General features: G+C 41.6%; 1 protein-coding gene across 4 annotated transcripts in view; it reads right to left on the bottom strand.

Moving 5' to 3' along the window:
• Positions 1 to 19,451, bottom strand: part of CACHD1 (cache domain containing 1) — a 213,124-nt gene that overhangs the window by 68,494 nt on the left and 125,179 nt on the right. For all 4 annotated transcript variants that reach the window (XR_004325118.1, XR_004325119.1, XM_006181264.2 and 1 more), the window contains exons 4-5: positions 18,214 to 18,320; positions 1,909 to 2,035 (exon numbers count right to left, since the gene is read on the bottom strand). Coding sequence is in view for 2 of the 4 variants with exons in the window: in XM_006181264.2 (XP_006181326.2) it covers positions 1,909 to 2,035; positions 18,214 to 18,320 (234 nt within the window). In the remaining 2 variants the exon portion in view is untranslated. The remainder of the gene's footprint in view (positions 1 to 1,908; positions 2,036 to 18,213; positions 18,321 to 19,451) is intronic.

The following is a 19,451-nucleotide window of genomic DNA, read 5'->3' as shown; positions in this document are numbered from 1 at the left end:
TACACTAATTGTTCTCAAGCCAAAAGTCCTACATCAATACTAAAGTACTACTATATTTTCACCAGTCAATACCATTCAGCTAAGTAGGGAAATAAATGGGAGAAAAAGAATCTGGGAGAGGTGGCTACAGAAACGAAAGAGGGAACAGAAAAGAAGGAAGTCTGACTACCCCAACACTGACAACCATGTCATAAAGGCAGGTGAGTAGATTTTTTTTTCCCAGTGACATACCTCCTTCTTTCCAACTCAACTCAATAAATGAAAAGCAGAATATGTGTTTACATAAATAGTAGCATTAAATGTACAATCTGGGAGGCGCTTTTCATAGTGTGATTGCGTCCTGTCTGGTGTGCTCTGGAACCCCTCCCCACACTTCAAAGGACGTAGAGAGCTTGCAAAGGCCTCAGAGGAGAGCAGGACAGGTAAAGACACGCGGTGGCCATCTCCAAGGAGAGGAACTCGGATGACTCAGCCAAGGAGACAGAGGCTTGAGGACTGATTTAATGCCTAGTTAGGGTAGAAATGCACAAAAACCTCCAAGTGTGGGTGAATGCTGACTTGTGACCAGGTGCTGCTTTTCCTTCTGGACTATCCCTCACAGGTGATTCATTAAAAGCAGAATGCCATGTCATCTATCTTCTTAGAAGTCGGTGAGAATTAGATGGTTCATGGTGTCTTTGGCCTTTCCTGAGACGTGAGCTAGACTAGAACCCAAAGTCAAAGACTCTGGTACCGTCTCCAAGATGCTCAAGTATTCACCATACTGTCTGGGGAGGGAATAAAAGAAACTGTACAAATGATACAAATGTCTTTCTAGGAAAAGCACAGAAGTAGTATCTGCCTGGAATAACATTTTAGATACCATTTTTTCCTCCTTCCAGTTGTATTGAGCGACATATGTGCAGCATAATGATTTGACTTACATACATCACTTAGTGATGATCACAACAAGTTTAGTGAATAGTTTTGCTTTCAACTAAAGATGGAGAGACGCTAAAATGGTGGATAATTTAGACTAAAAAGACGGCATGACCAGTGAGCATCTTGCACTAGGTTCCAGAAGTTCTGGCATCAAACATCTAACACTGCAAAAAAGAAACTGGGGGGATTCAAAAGAAAAGTATCTTTGCCCAAGGGGTTCTGGACATTGATGAGCCTTGTCATACAACCATGTCATAAAGGTAGGTGAGTAGATTTTTTTTTCCCAGTGACATACCTCCTTCTTTCCAACTCAACTCAATAAATGAAAAGCAGAATATGTGTCTACATAAATAGTAGCATTAAATGTACAATCTGGGAGGTGCTTTTCATAGTGTGATTGCGTCCTGTCTGGTGTGCTCTGGAACCCCTCCCCACACTTCAAAGGACGTAGAGGGTCTCACCATTGCTGCCCTTCTGGCTAAGTGGTAACATCTCAAGTCATTTCCTGAGAAAAGCAGGATAGGATGTTAATGTACCTTAATCCAGGGTTTTCTGGACAACCTTAAAACTTCCAGTAGCGAGATTTGCATGTAAATTTCAGAAGGATGGCCAAGCACATGATCACCGAAAGGAAAGCTGAGAATCACAAACTCAATTCTGAGACACTGTACAATTTTCTAGGGCTGCACTTTAGAGAAGGTATTATCATACGTGTCTGGAGCTCAAAATAGTCCTTTATTTTGTTTAGTAAATGCCTTGTTTTATTTGGCTTGTTAGATAGTTCTGGAATGACTCTAGGCTTCCTCATTTTTCCTTCCCTAGCATTTCCACATCCACGTATGTTAAATGGTGAAGTCATTTCAGAACAAATTCAAGTTTCTAAAACCACGGTTTAGAGGCAGAGCCATGTCTATAAGGAAGGAGTCTCTATTTTATACAGATTACTCGTAAGCAGTCATTAAAACTTTAGGAAGCAAGTCAACATACCTACTGCGATGTTCATAGCTGCCCTTACACCGGAACTTGTGTGCTGGGAAAACAGTGAAAATTCCTTCTTCTGAACTGAAATACTGCCACTTAATTCCAGGGTTGGATTTCAGGTTGTCTGCAAGAACTGGAGGAGTGGGGAAAATGAAATATAACCAGCAAATCCACAGGTGCACACAGACACTGCTCCTTCGGCATCTGTTTTGCATAAATGGTTTGTAGTATAAAGAAATCCCACTAGACAGAAGGCTGTAAATTTTCTACTAAACATTTTCTTTCTGTCCCTTAAAAAAAATACTCCATGAATAAAAAACGTAATAAATGTTTCAGTCCAGTGAAGCAATTATTCTTAACACTGTATGGTGACACTGTATGTCCTGGATTATTTTTCCAGCAAGAACGATTCATTTGCATTAATCTCTCTTCTCTCTGGGCTGGTCCCTGTTGGGCCAGTGTATACTTGCTGGCTTGGGGTCTGTTCTCTAACTGTGGAAAACAGTAATATTCATAGGCTTGTCCCCAGAGGGACCAGACCTGTGACCTTGACCTTGTTCACTTCACAATAAGGGAAACAGCATTGATGGTACTTGAAAGGCCAAAACTATAATCACTTAGTAGTAACTTACAGAGTGATTCCAATGTGCTAGCACTGGAGTAGAGGCTTTGCCTTATATTATCTCATTTAATCCACAAAAGAACCCTAGGATGAAGGTGGTATTATTATTCCCTACTTTGAAGTTGATAAAGTATGCTTACAGAGCTCAAGCAATTTGTCTGAGGCCCCATCAGTAGCTGGCTGAGCTGGGATTGAAGTCTGGGGTCCTGGCTCTCGTGCTCTTCACATCACCTGTGTTGCCTCCCTTCCTAAGTGCACTGCAACCCTGCCACTCATCTGCAGTTGCAATGGCAGCTCCTTTATTGGGTTCAATCCTGTCCCCAATCTTCACTGAAGCCTCTCTTACCCTCTCTTGCAATCAGTTCTCTCTTCTCTGATGACCTTTCACTCTACTCCACACCAATGTACGTATTATGCACCTACTGTGTATGGGGTCCTGCTTTACATGCTGCAAGATGTAAAAAGATGAGCAGAAAACATGCCCTATTGTAATAAACAATATGCAGGAAGAATTATACAGAGGGAAATGGAGCAAAAAAAGAAAGTGTGAGGTGCCCTTGACAAAAATATATATAAAGGTCTGAATGCCACATGGTCACGCTTTAGCTTGGCTCAGGGGTCAGCAAACTTCTGTAAAGGGCCAGGTAGTCAGTGACCCTGGCTTTGCAGACCATACTGTCTCTGTTTGAACTAGCCAACACTGCCCTGTGGTGCGAAGGCAGCCACAACAGCTGTAAGTGAATGGGTGGGTGTGTTCAATTAAAGTGTACTTGCAAACATCAGTGGCAAGCCGGATTTGGTCAGTGGTCCTTCAACCACGTAAAATGCACTACCCAGAGGCTTTCAAGCACAACCAGGGCCTCAGGCCTGCAGCACCTACCCTGCCCCCACACACCAAGGAGTGAGGGAGCCCTGTGCCCTCACAAAAATCCTGGTGGTAAACAATTATTCTCCCCAAGGTACAGATGACAAAACAGGCTGAGAGATTTCACAGCAGAGAAGGGAGTCCAGCTCGGGTATGACTGCCTGGCCCCTCTCTCCACCCTGCCAGGCGACCTTATCAACGTCACCACCTGGACTCAGGCGACCACCCTTCTCCGGAGACCCATGGCTGATGGGAGTGGAGGAGGATTTTTCTCTGCCTTGTCTCCTGCGAGCCGGAGCCTTAACCTTGATCTCGTACTAGCCCCACTCTCCCGGCACCCCTGGCAACCCGCCAGTGAAAAGGCAAACACTGCTTTTGGAAGTAAAGGAAAGCTCTGTGACCACATTTAAAAGTAATATCTGTAACAATAAACAAGCTACAGTGACACCATTAAAAGGGGGGCCAATGAGAGTAACAATGTTTCAAAAAGAAATCAGAATTCACACAGTGCGTGATGCATTTAGTCTCACCACAAAAGATCATTCTGGTTCCTTATAATCGTTCCAGCACCAGAGCCTCAGTACCAGGCAAGGTTCCTCAAGCCCTCCTGCTGAGAACGCCTTGGGTATCAGATTAAATTTCATCTGCTATTCAGCACTAGCAGAAGATGATGGATACGATGGTAATGAGGACCCCGGGGCCCAGAGGCAATCTATCATCGTTGTGTGCACCCGAGGCGTGCCCCTCTCTCACCTACATGTGGAGGTAGATGACAGCCTTATTATCTATGTGGGCAACTCAGAGGGGGCTCCCCTCATTCATAGGAGTTCGTTAGGCCTTCTGCCCACTGGATAACTGGGGCTGGGGTCCTCCCCTCTCTTTCCTCAGAAATGCTGGAAGCCGTCCAAGGAAAAAAGCTGGGCGTCTGCCCAGCCTGTCACCCATGATGCACAGCACTAGGTTTTAGGTCATCATCGAGCAGGGTCTGTATCTAAGCTGCTCTGCACACCTAGCTCATACAGACACGTGAAGGAGGCAATCAATGGTTTTTCCTCACTGCAGTTTATCCCCAAGACAGAAGTTATCACACCGTCTGACATCCTCGGGCATTTTACCCATTCCCACCTTCTGGGTGGGATTATTGTCCTATACAGATCACTTTCCAATCCTCCACCCCTAGATTCTAAGATCCTCGAGGGTGAGATCTGTAATCTGAGCCATCTCTTTACCCCTGAAGCAGAGATTCCCAGTTTTTTTCACATCAAGGCATACACTCCGTGCAAAGGCTGAGATCTGCGTCAAAGACTTGCTTCTCAAATATGTTTTGATAACTGTTGTTTGATAAATTCTAAAATCTTACTTTCCTCTAATGCCAAATCCAATCAAACATAAATGAAATACTGTGACTAAATCAATACAGAGCAATAATAATTCTAGATACGTTTAAAAATGATAAACTCTCCCTTCTCCCAACTGCCAATACAGTATAAAACGAGGTAAATGGAGAAAGTCTGCTCATCTGATTTTACAGGATTACACAAGTCAAAACATACCAATCACATATGCTAAACATGTGAAGTTTATCAGATGCCAATTATACCTCAATAAAGCTGATTTCATAATACAATAGTGAACACTTACTGAGCACCATACAAAATAGTTTTATATATAGTTTTGATATTTTTCATAGTGCCTATGAGCTTGCTATTATACTCATTTTACAGATAAAGAATGAACTTGCTCAGGGCCATGACTTGACTTAGGTGTCTGTCTCCAAAGTCCTTGCTCTTTGCAGAACACCACACTGCTGCCACATGTCAATAAACACATCCTGAATGAATCAGCAGCCAACGGATAAAGAGCACGCTGAGCACTTCTTGAGAGGCAGAATAAATACATAAAAAACATGTTGATGGTTTCCAGTGAGAATAATCAGTTGCTTCAGTTTGTAAATACACAGCGCACATAAATACAATTAAGGAGACACTCGACAAGAAGGAATGGTTTCAAAACTGCAGTGAGATAAAGCTAAAATGAGCATTTAATCTTGTGAGAAAAAAACGAACTGCTGAACTGCCAACACCGGCACACACCCGCTGGGAGCCCAGTGTCATGGGGTTTGTCTTCAACCCCACAGGCTGGCTTACCTGGAAAAAGGCACAGACAGGGTCCAGCTTAGAAGGCAGAGCCAGCAGTAATTACAGCACGCAGGACTGTGCATGCCATCAAACAATAAATGGCACGTTTTAGATAACAGAACATTTGACAGAGAAACTACAGAGCTGAGACCTCTTAATTATTTTGTAGGTGCTCCACAGGGCAGAGATGTGAGCCTTATGTGTCTTCCTTTCACTGTCAAACTGAACAAGCAGACGAAAGCCATTTGGACACAGGCCCGATGTTATTTTGCACTTTCTTCTTAATTCAGGTTGGCACTTAGGAACCAGAAGACAGGCCCTGATAAATCAGGGTGGACTGGGAACAAGAAGCCATGGGTTTAAGTCCCATCTCTGACTGGCAAGCCCGCCGACCTTAAACTGATTCTTTACAGCATCCAAAGGCATCTTTCCAAAATGGAAATCAAATCCCGCCCTTGATTTGTTTAAAACTTTACAAAGGTTTCCCTCTTAACCACACCTAGTATTACATCCAAACCCCATCAGGCCTGTACCATCTGGCCCCTTCTGTACCCCAACCTCACCTTTCCTGTTTCCAATTCACCACACTGTATAGAAAGGGCTATTTCTTTCAGTTTTGCAAATATGCCAATGTCTGCACAAGGTGACCCTTAGACCCAGAACAACTCCTTCACCTTCTCAGAGAGACCTTCCCTGACCACCCTCAGAGCACCCAGAATTTTCCTTCATAGCAGATTGGTAAGCTGGGTGTATTTATTTCTGTAGCTCTTTGTTTTGTGTCTCTCAGGGAGAGGAGCTGTCGAGTCCCAGGAGGGCAGGGGCCTAGTCAGTTTTGTTCAGCACATTCCCAGAGCCCAGCACAGGCCCAGCGTTTAGGACACCTTTGGTCAGTGGGTGTAGAGGGAACCAGTGAATGACAATCTTGGCCCCAGCTCTTCACCTCTGTCCCCACGAGATTTCAGTCTCCTCATCTGTAAAGCAGTGGATTTGGACAAGGTGTTCCCAAAGACCCCTTAGAAATCCAGAGAAAGGTGGGAAGAGGGTAAAGAATGAAGGCCAATAGGAAGGAAGTGCAGAGATTTACAACTAGAGAAAAAGAGCTTTGATCAAGTTCATGAAAGGACAAAAGGAGGAGCCTTCTCACTTCGTACTGGCCTAGAAGCTGTCGGCCAGCACTGTGAGATTATCAGTAGTGATTCAACACTCGCAAAGTGTTCAAACAGCACGAAGAAACATTTAAATGAGGATGATGGAGAAAAGCTAATATTAGTCTTTAAAGAATGAGGAGCTCCCTGCAATGGCTCCTGGTTCTTTTTTTTTTTTTAATTTTTAATTTTTAAAGATTGAAGTACAGCTGATTTACGATGTTGCGTTAGTTTCAGGTGTACAGCAAAGTGATTCAGATATTTCCATCTTTTCCAGATTATTCTCCATTATAGGTTATTACAAGATATTGACTATAGTTCCCTGTGCTATGCAGTAGACCCTTGCTGGTTGTCTATTTTATACACAGTAGTGTGTACATGTTAATCTCAAACTCCTAACTCACCACCCTCCTTTCCCCTTTGGTAACCGTTGTTTGTTTTCTGTCTTGAGTCTGTTTTGTAAGTAAGTTCACGTGTATCTTTTTTTTTTTTTTTTTTTTTTATTGGCTCCTGGTTCTTGAAAGGCAAGCTGTATTCTTTCCACCCTCTTCTGGGTAAGGCCTTCAACAATTGACTATTTCTCTCATATACTTCCTATGCTAATTAAAAGACCAACAATTTTGCCACACCCATTGACTTATTTTTCCTTTAACAAACTGTCATCAGATAAGCAGCTGAAAAACCATGCCGTTCCCTTTTCCAGGCCCTCTTTACCTCCCATCCACTGAGTCTCAAGATCCACCTGCATACAGTGTACTGAACTGTCTGTGGGTAATTCTAACATATGGGCCCCAGACTCCATGGCCCCCAGTTATTTTCCTTCCAATTTTATCATCTACAGCTAACTGGTTCTTATGTCATCGGCCTCTCCAGTCAAAACAAAACCAACCATGTCCCCCAACCCCTTGCCTGCCTTCTTTAATGCTTAAACCACCAGGCCAATGAGAAAGAGATGGATTACAAACCACTTGTAGCTGGGTTGTGATTTTTGTTTTCTCAATAATATTATCCAGCAGAGGTAGGGACGAAAGGGAACTGCTCTGTAATAGAAGGCCGTGCTCCCCGTGGAGGAACTCTGGGCTTTCTGATGCCCAGCCGATTATCTCAGCAAAACACACAAAGCTCTCCACCTCCCAGAGCTTGCCAAAAATAAAATATAAGAGCTGTCCTAAATACACAGAGTTGCACACACAAAAACTTCCCCAACAGGCCAGAAATTACGTAGCACCTCTCAGGAATACTCTGTGCAACAGCAATCCTTTTGGAAGGGAATAAAATACACTAACATTCTGAGGACGCTAGACAAAGTTTCTGGCATTATACCCTATCACATCTTTCCAATTCCTACTCCTTGCTCACATCCTGAGTATCGTTTTACCATGTATTCTGGAAGGGCCATATTTCATGGACCCCCAGATACTGTTCATGCTCTTCCACTGAGTGTCTGTCTGTGAACCAGGTGCTTTGCTAAGTCTTTTATCTGTATTATCTCAATTAATTCTTACAACAACCCCATAAGGTAGGTTTTACTTATTATTCAGGAATCTAAGGCATATAGAGGTTAGTTTTCCTTAGTATACAGTAGCTAGCAAGAGCCAGAAGGTGGAGGTTTACCAAAGAGATACTGTTATTCCCATTTTATAGCAAAGGATATTATGGCTCAAAGTTAAGAGTGACTCAGGCTTCGAGCACGGAATGGGATCCAGGCCACGTAGCTCTCTGACTCTTCCACCACACTGATCATGTTAGCTGAAGCCCAATGCCAAATTAGATTTAACAGCAGTTGATCCAACTCTCTCACTGTATTTACTTTAGTCTAAAACTAAGGAGAGGACATCCACAAATCTCTGTGCCAAGCTCACGGCTCATCAGGTCCATTCTAAGCTGACTATATAATGCAAAATACCCAGGGTATTCCGTCCTCGATTCAGCTGAGACAACCTGGTCATGGACTCATGATAATCCAGAATACATTTCTGGGACAATCCAGAATCAGCACAGGATCTACTGCTTTACCTTTTTCCTTTCTAGCAGACCATTCCCAGAGGATCCCAAGGTCAAGGTGGTCTCCAAACATTCATGGCAGGAGTAAGAGAAAATGCACCAAGATGAAGTTCTCAAGCCTGGATGATCATCACAATCAGCTGTGGAAACCTACAGGTTCCTAAGCTTTAACAAGCCAATCAGCCAATTCTGTTTCACTAGGTCTGGGTTGAGGGGACAAAGAGCAGGTATTGTTGACAAAGCACTTCAGGTGACCCTGATCATCAGCCAGGTTTGGTACAACTGGACCAAGGCATTAAAGTCCTGTCTTGTTTGCTTAGCTTTACTTGCTTCCTAGATGCTCCGTCTTCAGTGTATAAATATTGTCTAGTTGTCCTCATTTAAAAAACTAGCAGCAGCAGAGATAACGAAACCCTTCCTAGATCCTACGTCTTCCTAAATTATCAGTGACCTTTCACCTTTTCTCCACCAAGCAACTTGAAAAAGAGGTCCACACGAATTCTCCGCTTCTTGCCATCCATTCACCCCTCATCTAATCATTTTGTTTTTGCCACCTCTGGATGAACTAGTCTACCTGCAATTTCCTCTTTCTCCCAGGCTAACGACCCTTCCACCCACCTTCCACAAAGCTCTCTCATCTGCCCCGCTGAAATTAAAGTCTGTCAAGTGGCTGACTCTGTCAAGCTGAAAAACAAAACACCAAACCCAAACCCAACTCGTCAGACTGATAGACAAGGCCCATCAATGTCTGGCTTAGTGCTGCCTTCAGTTTCTGTTGCTTATTCCCTCACACAGTGACCCACGCTGGCTGCCCATTTCCGGATTCTGAAATGGGAACTGTGTCCTTTAAGACTATTGTCTTTCACATGAAAATGAATATATGGATGTATATGTATGACTGAAACATTATGCTGTACATTAGAAACTGACCAACTGTAACGAACTATACTCCAAAAAAAAAAAAAAAAAAAAAAAAAGAAGACTGTTGTGTTTTAAGACTCAGCTCAATCTCACAAGCTGGGTCAAGGGCCCCAGGCTTACCTTTATCACAACGGCATTTAGCACCTTAACCCTGTTTGTCTGTTGATTTTCCTCCTCCTCTCTGGGCCCCCAAACACCCACACTTACACAAGGTTGTGAGCTCTCTGAGGGAAGGAACTGCCTCAGTCACCCTGTGTCTGCCATCGAAATGGCCATAAAGCTGTCACCAAGAGCACCATGTTATGAGGGAGAGAGATGAAGGAGTCAGGGTTAGTCCTGGTCTCGGGGTTTGGTGCTACCTGACACGTGGAGCCGGGGCCGAGAGGAAGCCTGGGTGGGCAGAGAGGAGATGAGAGGTTTGGTCCAGGACACAAAGAGTGTTAACTATCAGAAGGCAGAATGCAGTGATGGAGAGACATGTCTTCATCTACCGTAAGGAGCCCGTTGGATGAGGACACAGAAGTTTCGTCAGGTCAATAACAATTTGCTGTTTGACTTGAGGAAGCCCAGTTAAGTTCTCTGGGCCTCTTTCTCACCTATAATATTGAGTGAATATTCTTCCTTGGTATCCATGGTTAAGAATAAGACAAAAGTATAAAATGGTTTTTGAGGTACCAAGAAGAAATGGATCAATTTCCTTGTGTGCATTATATGAAATCACTATAGCTAGCTTCATGCAAATAATATTGTTCATCTGGACGGTCTCTCTCGAGTCTCCATATGCCTGAGACATTTATATGTGCTGTTAAACTAAGGAAACCAGTGCTAATTTACAGCATATCACAACTACATTCTTTTCTTCACAAAGGTCCTTTCAAAAGTCTTGGTTATCTTGCTATAAAGATGAGGCAACAAAAGGACAAAGAAAATCCTACTTCTCTTCATTCACTTGCTCCTTCAAGAAGCACTTACTGTGTACCTGCTATGGGCAAGGCACTGCGTGTTTAATTTTGTGTATATACATAGATACATACATTCCCACACACATGAACGTAAACTGAATCAAATAACCTCAAGAATCTAGATTTCTAAGTGACTGTGTAGTTTGTAGATGTTATACAAATAATGATCACAACTTTTATGATAATAAAGCAATCATGAAGCTGGAGTAATTGGGCATTTAAAAAAAACCCCTAGAAATCCCTAGTTTGGTTGATTTTTATTCTTCTATTTAAGTTTTTAGGTAGAACATAGCTTTACACTTCATGGGTATTAGCACCCTTAACAGATAATTTTCAAGGTGTTTTAAAGAAAAGCGATAAACTGACAGCACATAGCCAGTCTTTGTCATTCACAGCAGGAAGCGATGAAGTCACTGAAATGAGCAGCACGGTCCACAGCCTCCAGTGCCCACCTGTACCTCCTGGAGCACGTACTGCTGTAGAGTGACTCGCAAACGCCCCCTGCACCCCGTGACTCCCGCTTCTCAATGAAGACCGCAATGCGGCCAAGATCGAAGTTTGCAACTTCAAATGCTCTTTAAATCAAACACAATAAAGAAAGTCCAGACACTTTTTCTTTTGGTGAGAAAGACTAACTCCCACTTCCACTCTCACCTCAGTTACATAACGCAAGAGAGCAAGAGGCAACTTTCCTTGGACTCTTCAAATACACTCTCTTTAGGGATCAGGCTACACACAAGAAAATAGCTCAGCAGGAACTTAAAAAAAGAGCGAGAAAGTGAGAGAAACTAGAGATAAAAGCAGGAAAGACCCTGAGCAAAACATTACCAGCACCATAATGTAACACATGCGCTGTCAAACGTTAGTTATTTGAATGGAATCAGGGACAAGGAGTCAATTTAGAAAGCACAGATCTGGCAGGGGTGGTTTTAAGAGAAAGAATACACATGTGTGTTGGATGGACGGACACATGACCTAGTTTTGGATAAATGAAGCTAAGAATGGTTTACAGTTTATGTGAGTCTGTTTCCAGCTAGTCTGAGAGGCAATCTGAAACTGTGTTATCAATTAGGGACCCATTGATGGATTATATACAGTCTGAAAGAGCCTAAGGCTGGACATCTTACAGATGTAAATATCAGACATGCGATAGCCTACGAAGCACATTAACTGTGCTCTGAAAAGGGTCATGAGCTGGAGAGGAGGAAAAGGGGGAGCTCTGAGGTCACCCTTCACCATCCACCACTCCTCTCCTATTACAAATGACTGCTCAAGAATGTGGACTTTGGGATGTAGCCACTGCCTGGTGGAATGTCACAAAACTTCAAATACAAGCGAGTCAGTTCTCAAATACCTGAATACTGCCAAAAACTGCTTGTAAATCTAGCTACGTCAGCTGCACCAAGAACAACTCTGAGAACAACTCTTGTTAGGTAGTATCTCAGACTTGAGACATGCTCTTGGAAAGAGCAAAATTCAAGATCTGATCTTAATTACAAACCTCTGCCCTCACATCCTCTTCCTCCCTACCTCTCCCTTGACAAATACATACTGTAATAGAACAGCATTTTGTCGGACCCCCAATTATCTGTGTAGCTGAGTTCTACTCTAAAACCTCAGTCACAAAAGAGAATCTTGGCTATAACTAACAGGTCTTCAGTGCCTCTTTCCCTGGCCTCGCTCCCAGCTGATCAGCTTGCTTCCTAATTCTCTGAGAAAACAGAATCACTATGCAGGGCATGTCCCGGGGTCCCGGCACTACACTGACCATTAGGGCACCTCTACACATGCAATCCCCGCCCCCCGTTAAGGATGAATCCTCTGGGCTTCTACATCCTCTGCTTGGAATCCCACCATCTCTTGCCTAATCAAGGAAAAGGCTCCAGCAATTGTCTCTTCTCGCGCCTCACTTTTCTCCACGGGATCATTACCTCTGGCACATAACCTTGCTGTAATTTCTCTCCATTTAAAAATATTCTCTTGACTTCACATGGCCCTCCAGCTTTCCTTTCAGCAAACCTTTGGAGTTCCTGTATTTTTTTAAAATGCTGATTATTTACATTTATTTATTTTTATTGAAGTATAGTTGATTTACAATGTTGTGTTAGTTTCTGGTGTACAGCACAGTGATTCAGTTATACACACGTATATATTCTTTTCCATTACAGGGTATTAAAAGATATTAAAGGTAGCTTCCTGTGCTATACATTAAAGACCTTGTTGTTTATCTATTTTATATACAGTAGTTTGTATTGGCTAATCCCAAACTCCTAATTTATCCCTCCCCTATCCTTTTTTTCCCCTTCGGTAACCATAAGTTTGCTTTCTATGTTTGTGAATCTATTATTATTTTGTAAATAAGTTCATTTGTATCACTTTTTAAGATTCCACATATAAGTGATACGATGTTTTCCTTTTATTTTTTATTGAAGTATAGCTTATCTAAGTACACAGATCTTAAATGTGCAGCTCAATGGATTTTTACATGTACCCACACCCATGTAACCACCACTCAAATCAAGACATGGACATGTTCTGGCACCTCGAGGGTTCCCAATTAACCCCTCTCCTCCAAAGATAACCATCTTTCTATCACCATGGGTTAGTTTTGCCTGTATGATATTTGTCTTTCTCTGTCTGACCTACTTTACTTAGTATGATAATCTCTAGATCCATCCATGTTACCACAAATGGCATTATTTCATTCTTTTTTATGGCTGAGTAGCAATCCATTGTGTATATGTACATGTGTACACATACACACACACAAACCTCAACTTCTTTATCCAATCATCTGTAGATGGACATTTAGGTTGCTTCCACGTCTTGGCTATTGTAAACAATGCTGCTACAAACATTGGGGTGCAGGTATCTTTTTGAATTAGCATTTTCTCAGGATAATACCCAGAAGTCGGATTGCTGGATCAAATGGTAACTCTATTTTTAGTTTTTTAAGGAACTTCCATATTGTTCTCCACAGTGGCTGCACCAAATTACATTCCTGCCAACAGTGTAGGAAGGCCCCTTTTGGGAATTCATATACTACATCTTCTTTTTTTAATCCCCAAAATTCTCTTTTTTATTGAAGTGTAGTTGATTTACAATGTTAGTTTCAGGTGTACAGCAAAGTGATTCAGTTCTACATATACACACCTATATATTTTTTTCAGATTCTCTTTCATTTCAGCTCACTACAATAAATTGAATATAGTTCCCTGTGCTATATAGTAGATCCTTGCTGTTTATCTATTCTATATATGGTAATGTGTACCTGTTAATCCCAAACTCCTAATCTATCCCTCCCTCTTCCTCCCCACCAGTAACCACAGTTTGCCTTCTATTGAGTGAGTCTATTTCCAGTTTGTAAATAAAATTTGTATCTTTCTGTAGATTCCACACATAAGTGGAGTTCATGTACTTCTTATCTCCACCTCCTTCCCTCCATTCTTAAGAGCTTGAACCAATGAGAATCAGCCTATCATTCTATTCTATTGCTCCACCACAACCTTTGACAAGTTCACCAATAACCTCTTCTTGCTAAATTCAATGGTTAGTTTTCTTAGCCTTCATCTTTCCCCCCCTATATTATATGGTGTGTTTTATTTATTTTCCCCATTAAAAAAATGAAGTATAGTTGATTTACAATGTTGTATTAGTTTCTGGTGTACAGCATAGTGATTCAGTCACATATATACACAACATAGATTCTTTTTCGTTAAAGGCTACTATAAGCCATTGAATATAGCTCCTTGTGTATACAGTAGGACATCGTTGTTTGTCTGTTCTGTACATAGTGGCTTGTATGCGCCAATCACAAACTCCCAGTTTATCTCTCCCTCCCCACTTCCCCAAAACCAGTAACCATAAGTTTTCCATGTCTGTATTACTGGGCCTACTTAACAAAGTTGGTCTTTCCTCCTCCTTCTGGAAACACTTCCATCATTCGGCTTCAGGGAGATGGCTCTCTTGGTTCTCCTACCAGACTGACTTCCATCTCAGATTCCTTTACTGCTTTCTATTCATTTCAGTGACCTCTATGTGGTAAAGTGTCCCAAGACTCAGTCCCTGGACCACTTCTCTTTTTTTATCCACAGCCACTTGCTACGTGATCTTACTTAGGCTCATGATTTAAATACTTGCCTATACACAACGAATCTCAATGATAAACCTCCAGTCTGGCTCATTCCCAGGACTCCAGACTTGTATATACCACTGTCTCTGAGACATTTTCACTTGGATAACTAATACCCATCTCAAACTTAACTTCTCTAAAGCTGAAATGCTGATTCCTTGCCTCCCGCACAAACCTGCTCTTCCCCCAGGTCCCCATCACAGTAAATGGCAACTGTGTCTTACTCAGTGGTACCTTGGACGTCCTTCCCAACTCTTACTCTCACACACCCTAGCCCCCACCGACTCCAATAATCAGCAAATCCCATTGGTTCTACCTTTGAAACACACTCAGAATCCAACAACCTCTCACCACCCTCACTGTTACCACACTATTGAATTTTGGACTAACCTCCTAAATGGTCTCCCTGCCTTGCTATATATAGCCTATTCTTGCCACAACAGCTTGTAAACCTTTTAACCTAAAATGAATCATGTCATTTCTCTGCTAATCCTTTTCCTCCCCACCCACTCCCCATCCCACGCCACTGCCCCTTAGAACTTTTATTTCATTCAGAGCAAAAGCAACAGTTCCTGATAATTGCCAGTAAAGTAAGGCTCTTGATAACCTGGCCCCCATCTCGCTCCCTGGCCTCATTTTCTTACATTCATCTTCTTCACTGAACCACAATTGTTGTGGACTTCTTGCTGTTTCTGTGGACACCAAACATTTTCCCAACTCAAAGCCTTTTCCTGGGATACACTTTCTCCAGTTTTCCTTGTAGTTTACAGCCCCACTCACTCAGATCTCGCTGGTGAGCCCCCATTTCAAATAGTAAGGTTCCTCCTCCCTCCTGCCTTCCGCTCCGCCCCCCTCTCCGGCCAACAGCGTCCCCTATGTCTCATCCCCGTGTTATTTCCCCCCGTAACACTCACCATTATCTGACATGTATATTTATCTGTCCATTTGTTTAAGATCTATGTCCCCTGGCTCCCAGAATATACGCATTTTGTTTTCAGCCAATCTTGTGCAAAGGAGAGTGTTTACCACATCGAAAGTGCTTAACAGATAATTTGTTGAATGAATTCTTATTGTACTGATTCATTCCAGTTAGTAGGCAGGAAGCCATTACCTGGCAAAATGGCTTCTGTATTCACTAAGAAGAAGGCACAACAGTACGACTATTAACGATGGAGCGAGAACTCAACCACATGCTCATTATTAGAAACAATGAACAGACACAACACAAGGCAATGAGGAGGCGGCAGCAGCTTCCAGATCCTCCAAGGTCAGGCCCACTGAGGTGAGTGACCCTGGCTCCCAGGTGAGCGCCCACCACCCTCAGTCCACCCCAGCCTATGCCTTCTCATGGTCCCAGTCACACGGCCAGGAGGGTAACGGAGCTTCACGCAGAACCTCAGCCCCAGGCTGGGGACCTACCATCAGAGATGTGTTAAGAAAGGTACTGACTACCAGGAACAAGTGGAAATACATTAGAAAAGAGCCTGCAATTCCTTCTTGTTTTATTTTTCCTGATTATAAGCACAACACATGCTTAGGTCAAAGTTCAGGAAATTAATAAGTAAAAATACCCTACTGCTTCCTCACTAAAGAGACGTATCAACATTTGTGTGAGCCCTTCTAGATCTTAAAAAAATAAAAGAGTAATGCACTATATTTTTCTCATTAATTCAAAAGCCCACAAATTAACATGTACTGTAAGAATTTTAACTACATAAAATGTTGGATGCATGGTGTATTTCTGGGACACATTTAAACTGATCCTATTCAAAGACTGCTATTTCAGCCTCCAGCCTTCAGGCCCAGCAGCATGCCTTGTGTTCCTGAGCACACCCGAGAGAAAGGGGGCAAATACTGAATCTGGGCATCGAAGACTCAAGTTCCAGCTCTGTGCCCTGTGCCACCTTTGCAGTCTTTCATCATTCATTTTCTCTGCCCATTCCAAGCCCTTATCTACTCTCTTCAGTTATTTTTTTACGAAAAATATCTCAACTGAGCCTCCTTTCCAGGCGTAAACCCCACCTGCTCCCGAAGGCCTCCAGATTCTCCAACTTCTTTTTGTTTTTTTATTTTTTGTTTTTTTTTAACATTTTTTATTGATTTATAATCATTTTACAATGTTGTGTCAAATTCCAGTGTTCAGCACAATTTTTCAGTCATACATGGACATATACACACTCATTGGCACATTTTTTTCTCTGTTAGTTACCATAACGTTTTGTGTAAATTTCCCTGTGCTATACAGTATAATCTTGTTGTAGAATAGATAAACAAGATTATACTTTTTTTGTTTTAAATGTCCAAATTCGTTAAATGTTGGTCCAGGCAGTATGCGGCTGGGTTGGGTCACATTAGCTAGCAGCTATAGTTTTACTGTCCTTAAGTGATCGAAAGCTTGCCGTTCTTTCTTTCCAGATCTAATAGATTAGCTGGTTTGTACACATGATGCCCAAAGACTATACCTAGAATTCTTTCCCTGGACCAATACTGGATGGGGTTCTAAAAGTAAATATTCTGGTCCTCTGGCTCCTCTCAGGTTTTACACGTCTCCAAGAGACCTGGAATTTTGGAAATACAGCTCTTCATGTCTAAGGATTAGTTCCCTCATCTCTCCAGTAATGATGGAAATCTCAGGACCCTTCTGAATCTCAGATAATTCGTTGGTAAAATCCTAGGATTGAGGCTGGCAGGTGATTTCTAAAGGTACCTCCAGCTCTCAAAAGGTGAAACCTTCAGGTTCTGAGGTTCATCAATCAGCAAGTGTACATAACAAGACAAATAGCGGGAGAAATAAAGACTGGAACTCCAGAGAAAGAAAGCAGAGACACTGAGCTGCTTTGAAGCTCTACGTAACTATGCTTACAGGCACCCTGGTACTTATTACTATTGCACGTGACTGCGTTTCAACAAGACCAGGAGGGAAGTTCAACCTCAACATATGCTCAGTCATCTGTATCCAGAGATACAAAACTTGCCGATACAAAGGGCCAAGTGTATTCATTACACTATGTCATTTTATATGAGGGACTTGAGCATCTGCAGATTTTGGTATCGATGGGGGTCCCTGGAACCAACTGCCTGCAGATACTAAGAGATGGCTGTATAGCACCGTGGTACCGTTCATTAGTAGAAAAGCTCCCTCATCAAAAATCAAATAAATTTAAAATTCTAAATAGGGAATACAAATAAAATTCAGTATTTCCTAATGCAAAGATAACTGGGTCTCTTAATTAACTTTTAAAATAACAGATGTGAAACTGCTAACAAAGGAGATAATGAAGACTCTAACAAGGTACAAGGCATATATATTCCATATATACAGACGCACATAGTAAATGCCCCACACATGTCTGCTTGATTTTCTTTTTTCCTTAAGTGTCAACTTTCCAGAAAGAAATACCCAATTTTAAATATATATAATTTTTCTTCAAAACTAAAAGGAAATATCTGAAGTAATACATTTATTCAACTTGAATGTGGTGTAATATAGTTCACCTTTATAAAAACCAAGAGATTACTGACCTGAATTTAAGTCTCGTCCTGGATTGAAGGCCCGGCTATTAACAGTAGTAGACAGTCGATCACAACTAATTGTTCTAGATACATTGGTATTAAAGTTCCCATCAAATCTGAAACAAGAAAATTAGCAATATTTGGTATTTATTCAATCCAGCAAACTAACCAGCAAAAGTAATAGTCCATACGTACTGTGTACAAAATAAGCCAGCCAATAAACAGTAAAATTGCCATTAAATTTTAAATATTAAAAGAAAATCACTTCAGAATAGTACGGAGAAAGAATAACATCTGCATCTAGAAGGTTTTAGAAATCAAGTTCAACTCTAAGGAGATTAAAAAAAAAACCGTCCTCCAAGCCAACTCTTCCACCAATGAATCTGAGTCAGGTACTATGAATAAAATCATACGGAAAATAGATTTGACAAAATTCAGACTAGGATGACAAAAATTCAGATGAGCTCTGATGTGGTATATGAAGCAGTTCTTTACATTTTCCTGTCTGAAAACCAAAGACCAAGAACAGCAACAGACATAGTGAAGGAGAAAGATCGAGACTTCAGACTTTGCTCTGTCACTATTAAATGTGTGACTGCACAAGTTCTCCAGTTTGTCTGAGCCCTGGTTTTCTTATATGAGGAAAAAAAAGAAATAATAAAATTTATTTTCTAAAGCTGTCAAAAAGATTGTCAATAATGTACCAAAGTTCTTCTCATGATACATGACACACGGCTTGCACCTTCCAGGTGGTAATGCAGGTGAGGCCAAGGTCTCTCCAGATTTCCTGCGCTACGCTAGCACCAGAGTTGGAGCAACGCCATTCCTCTGGCTAGCAGCTGCTCAATACATACTAGTGACTCATGTGCCAGAGCAAACAACAATCTATAAGAAAATAATAGGAAAATGTACCAACTCATTTATGTATAATCACTAGGGGTATTTTTAAGTGAATTAAATTCAGAATTAACAAAAGAGAAAAATTTTAAACTTCTAAATAACATATTTACGATTTCAGATACTGAGAAGATTCATGAGGTTTCTAAGAGTTACCCACAAATAAACTCATGAAATTAGGTTTTTAAAACCTATTTGTTTTAAAATGTGTATCTCAGATGATAAATGTCATTAATGGAATTCCATGAACACAGGTAGAAAAGCTATGTAACCCTGGCAATATCATGCTAAAAATCAAGATCTGCTTGACTATTCACATGAACTTTGATTTTCTGAATCTTATAATATGT

The sequence above is a fragment of the Camelus ferus genome, chromosome 13 (genome assembly GCF_009834535.1).
Source record: "Camelus ferus isolate YT-003-E chromosome 13, BCGSAC_Cfer_1.0, whole genome shotgun sequence".
NCBI classification, from domain to species: domain Eukaryota; kingdom Metazoa; phylum Chordata; class Mammalia; order Artiodactyla; family Camelidae; genus Camelus; species Camelus ferus.
This window is presented reverse-complemented; position numbering and strand designations above follow the sequence as displayed.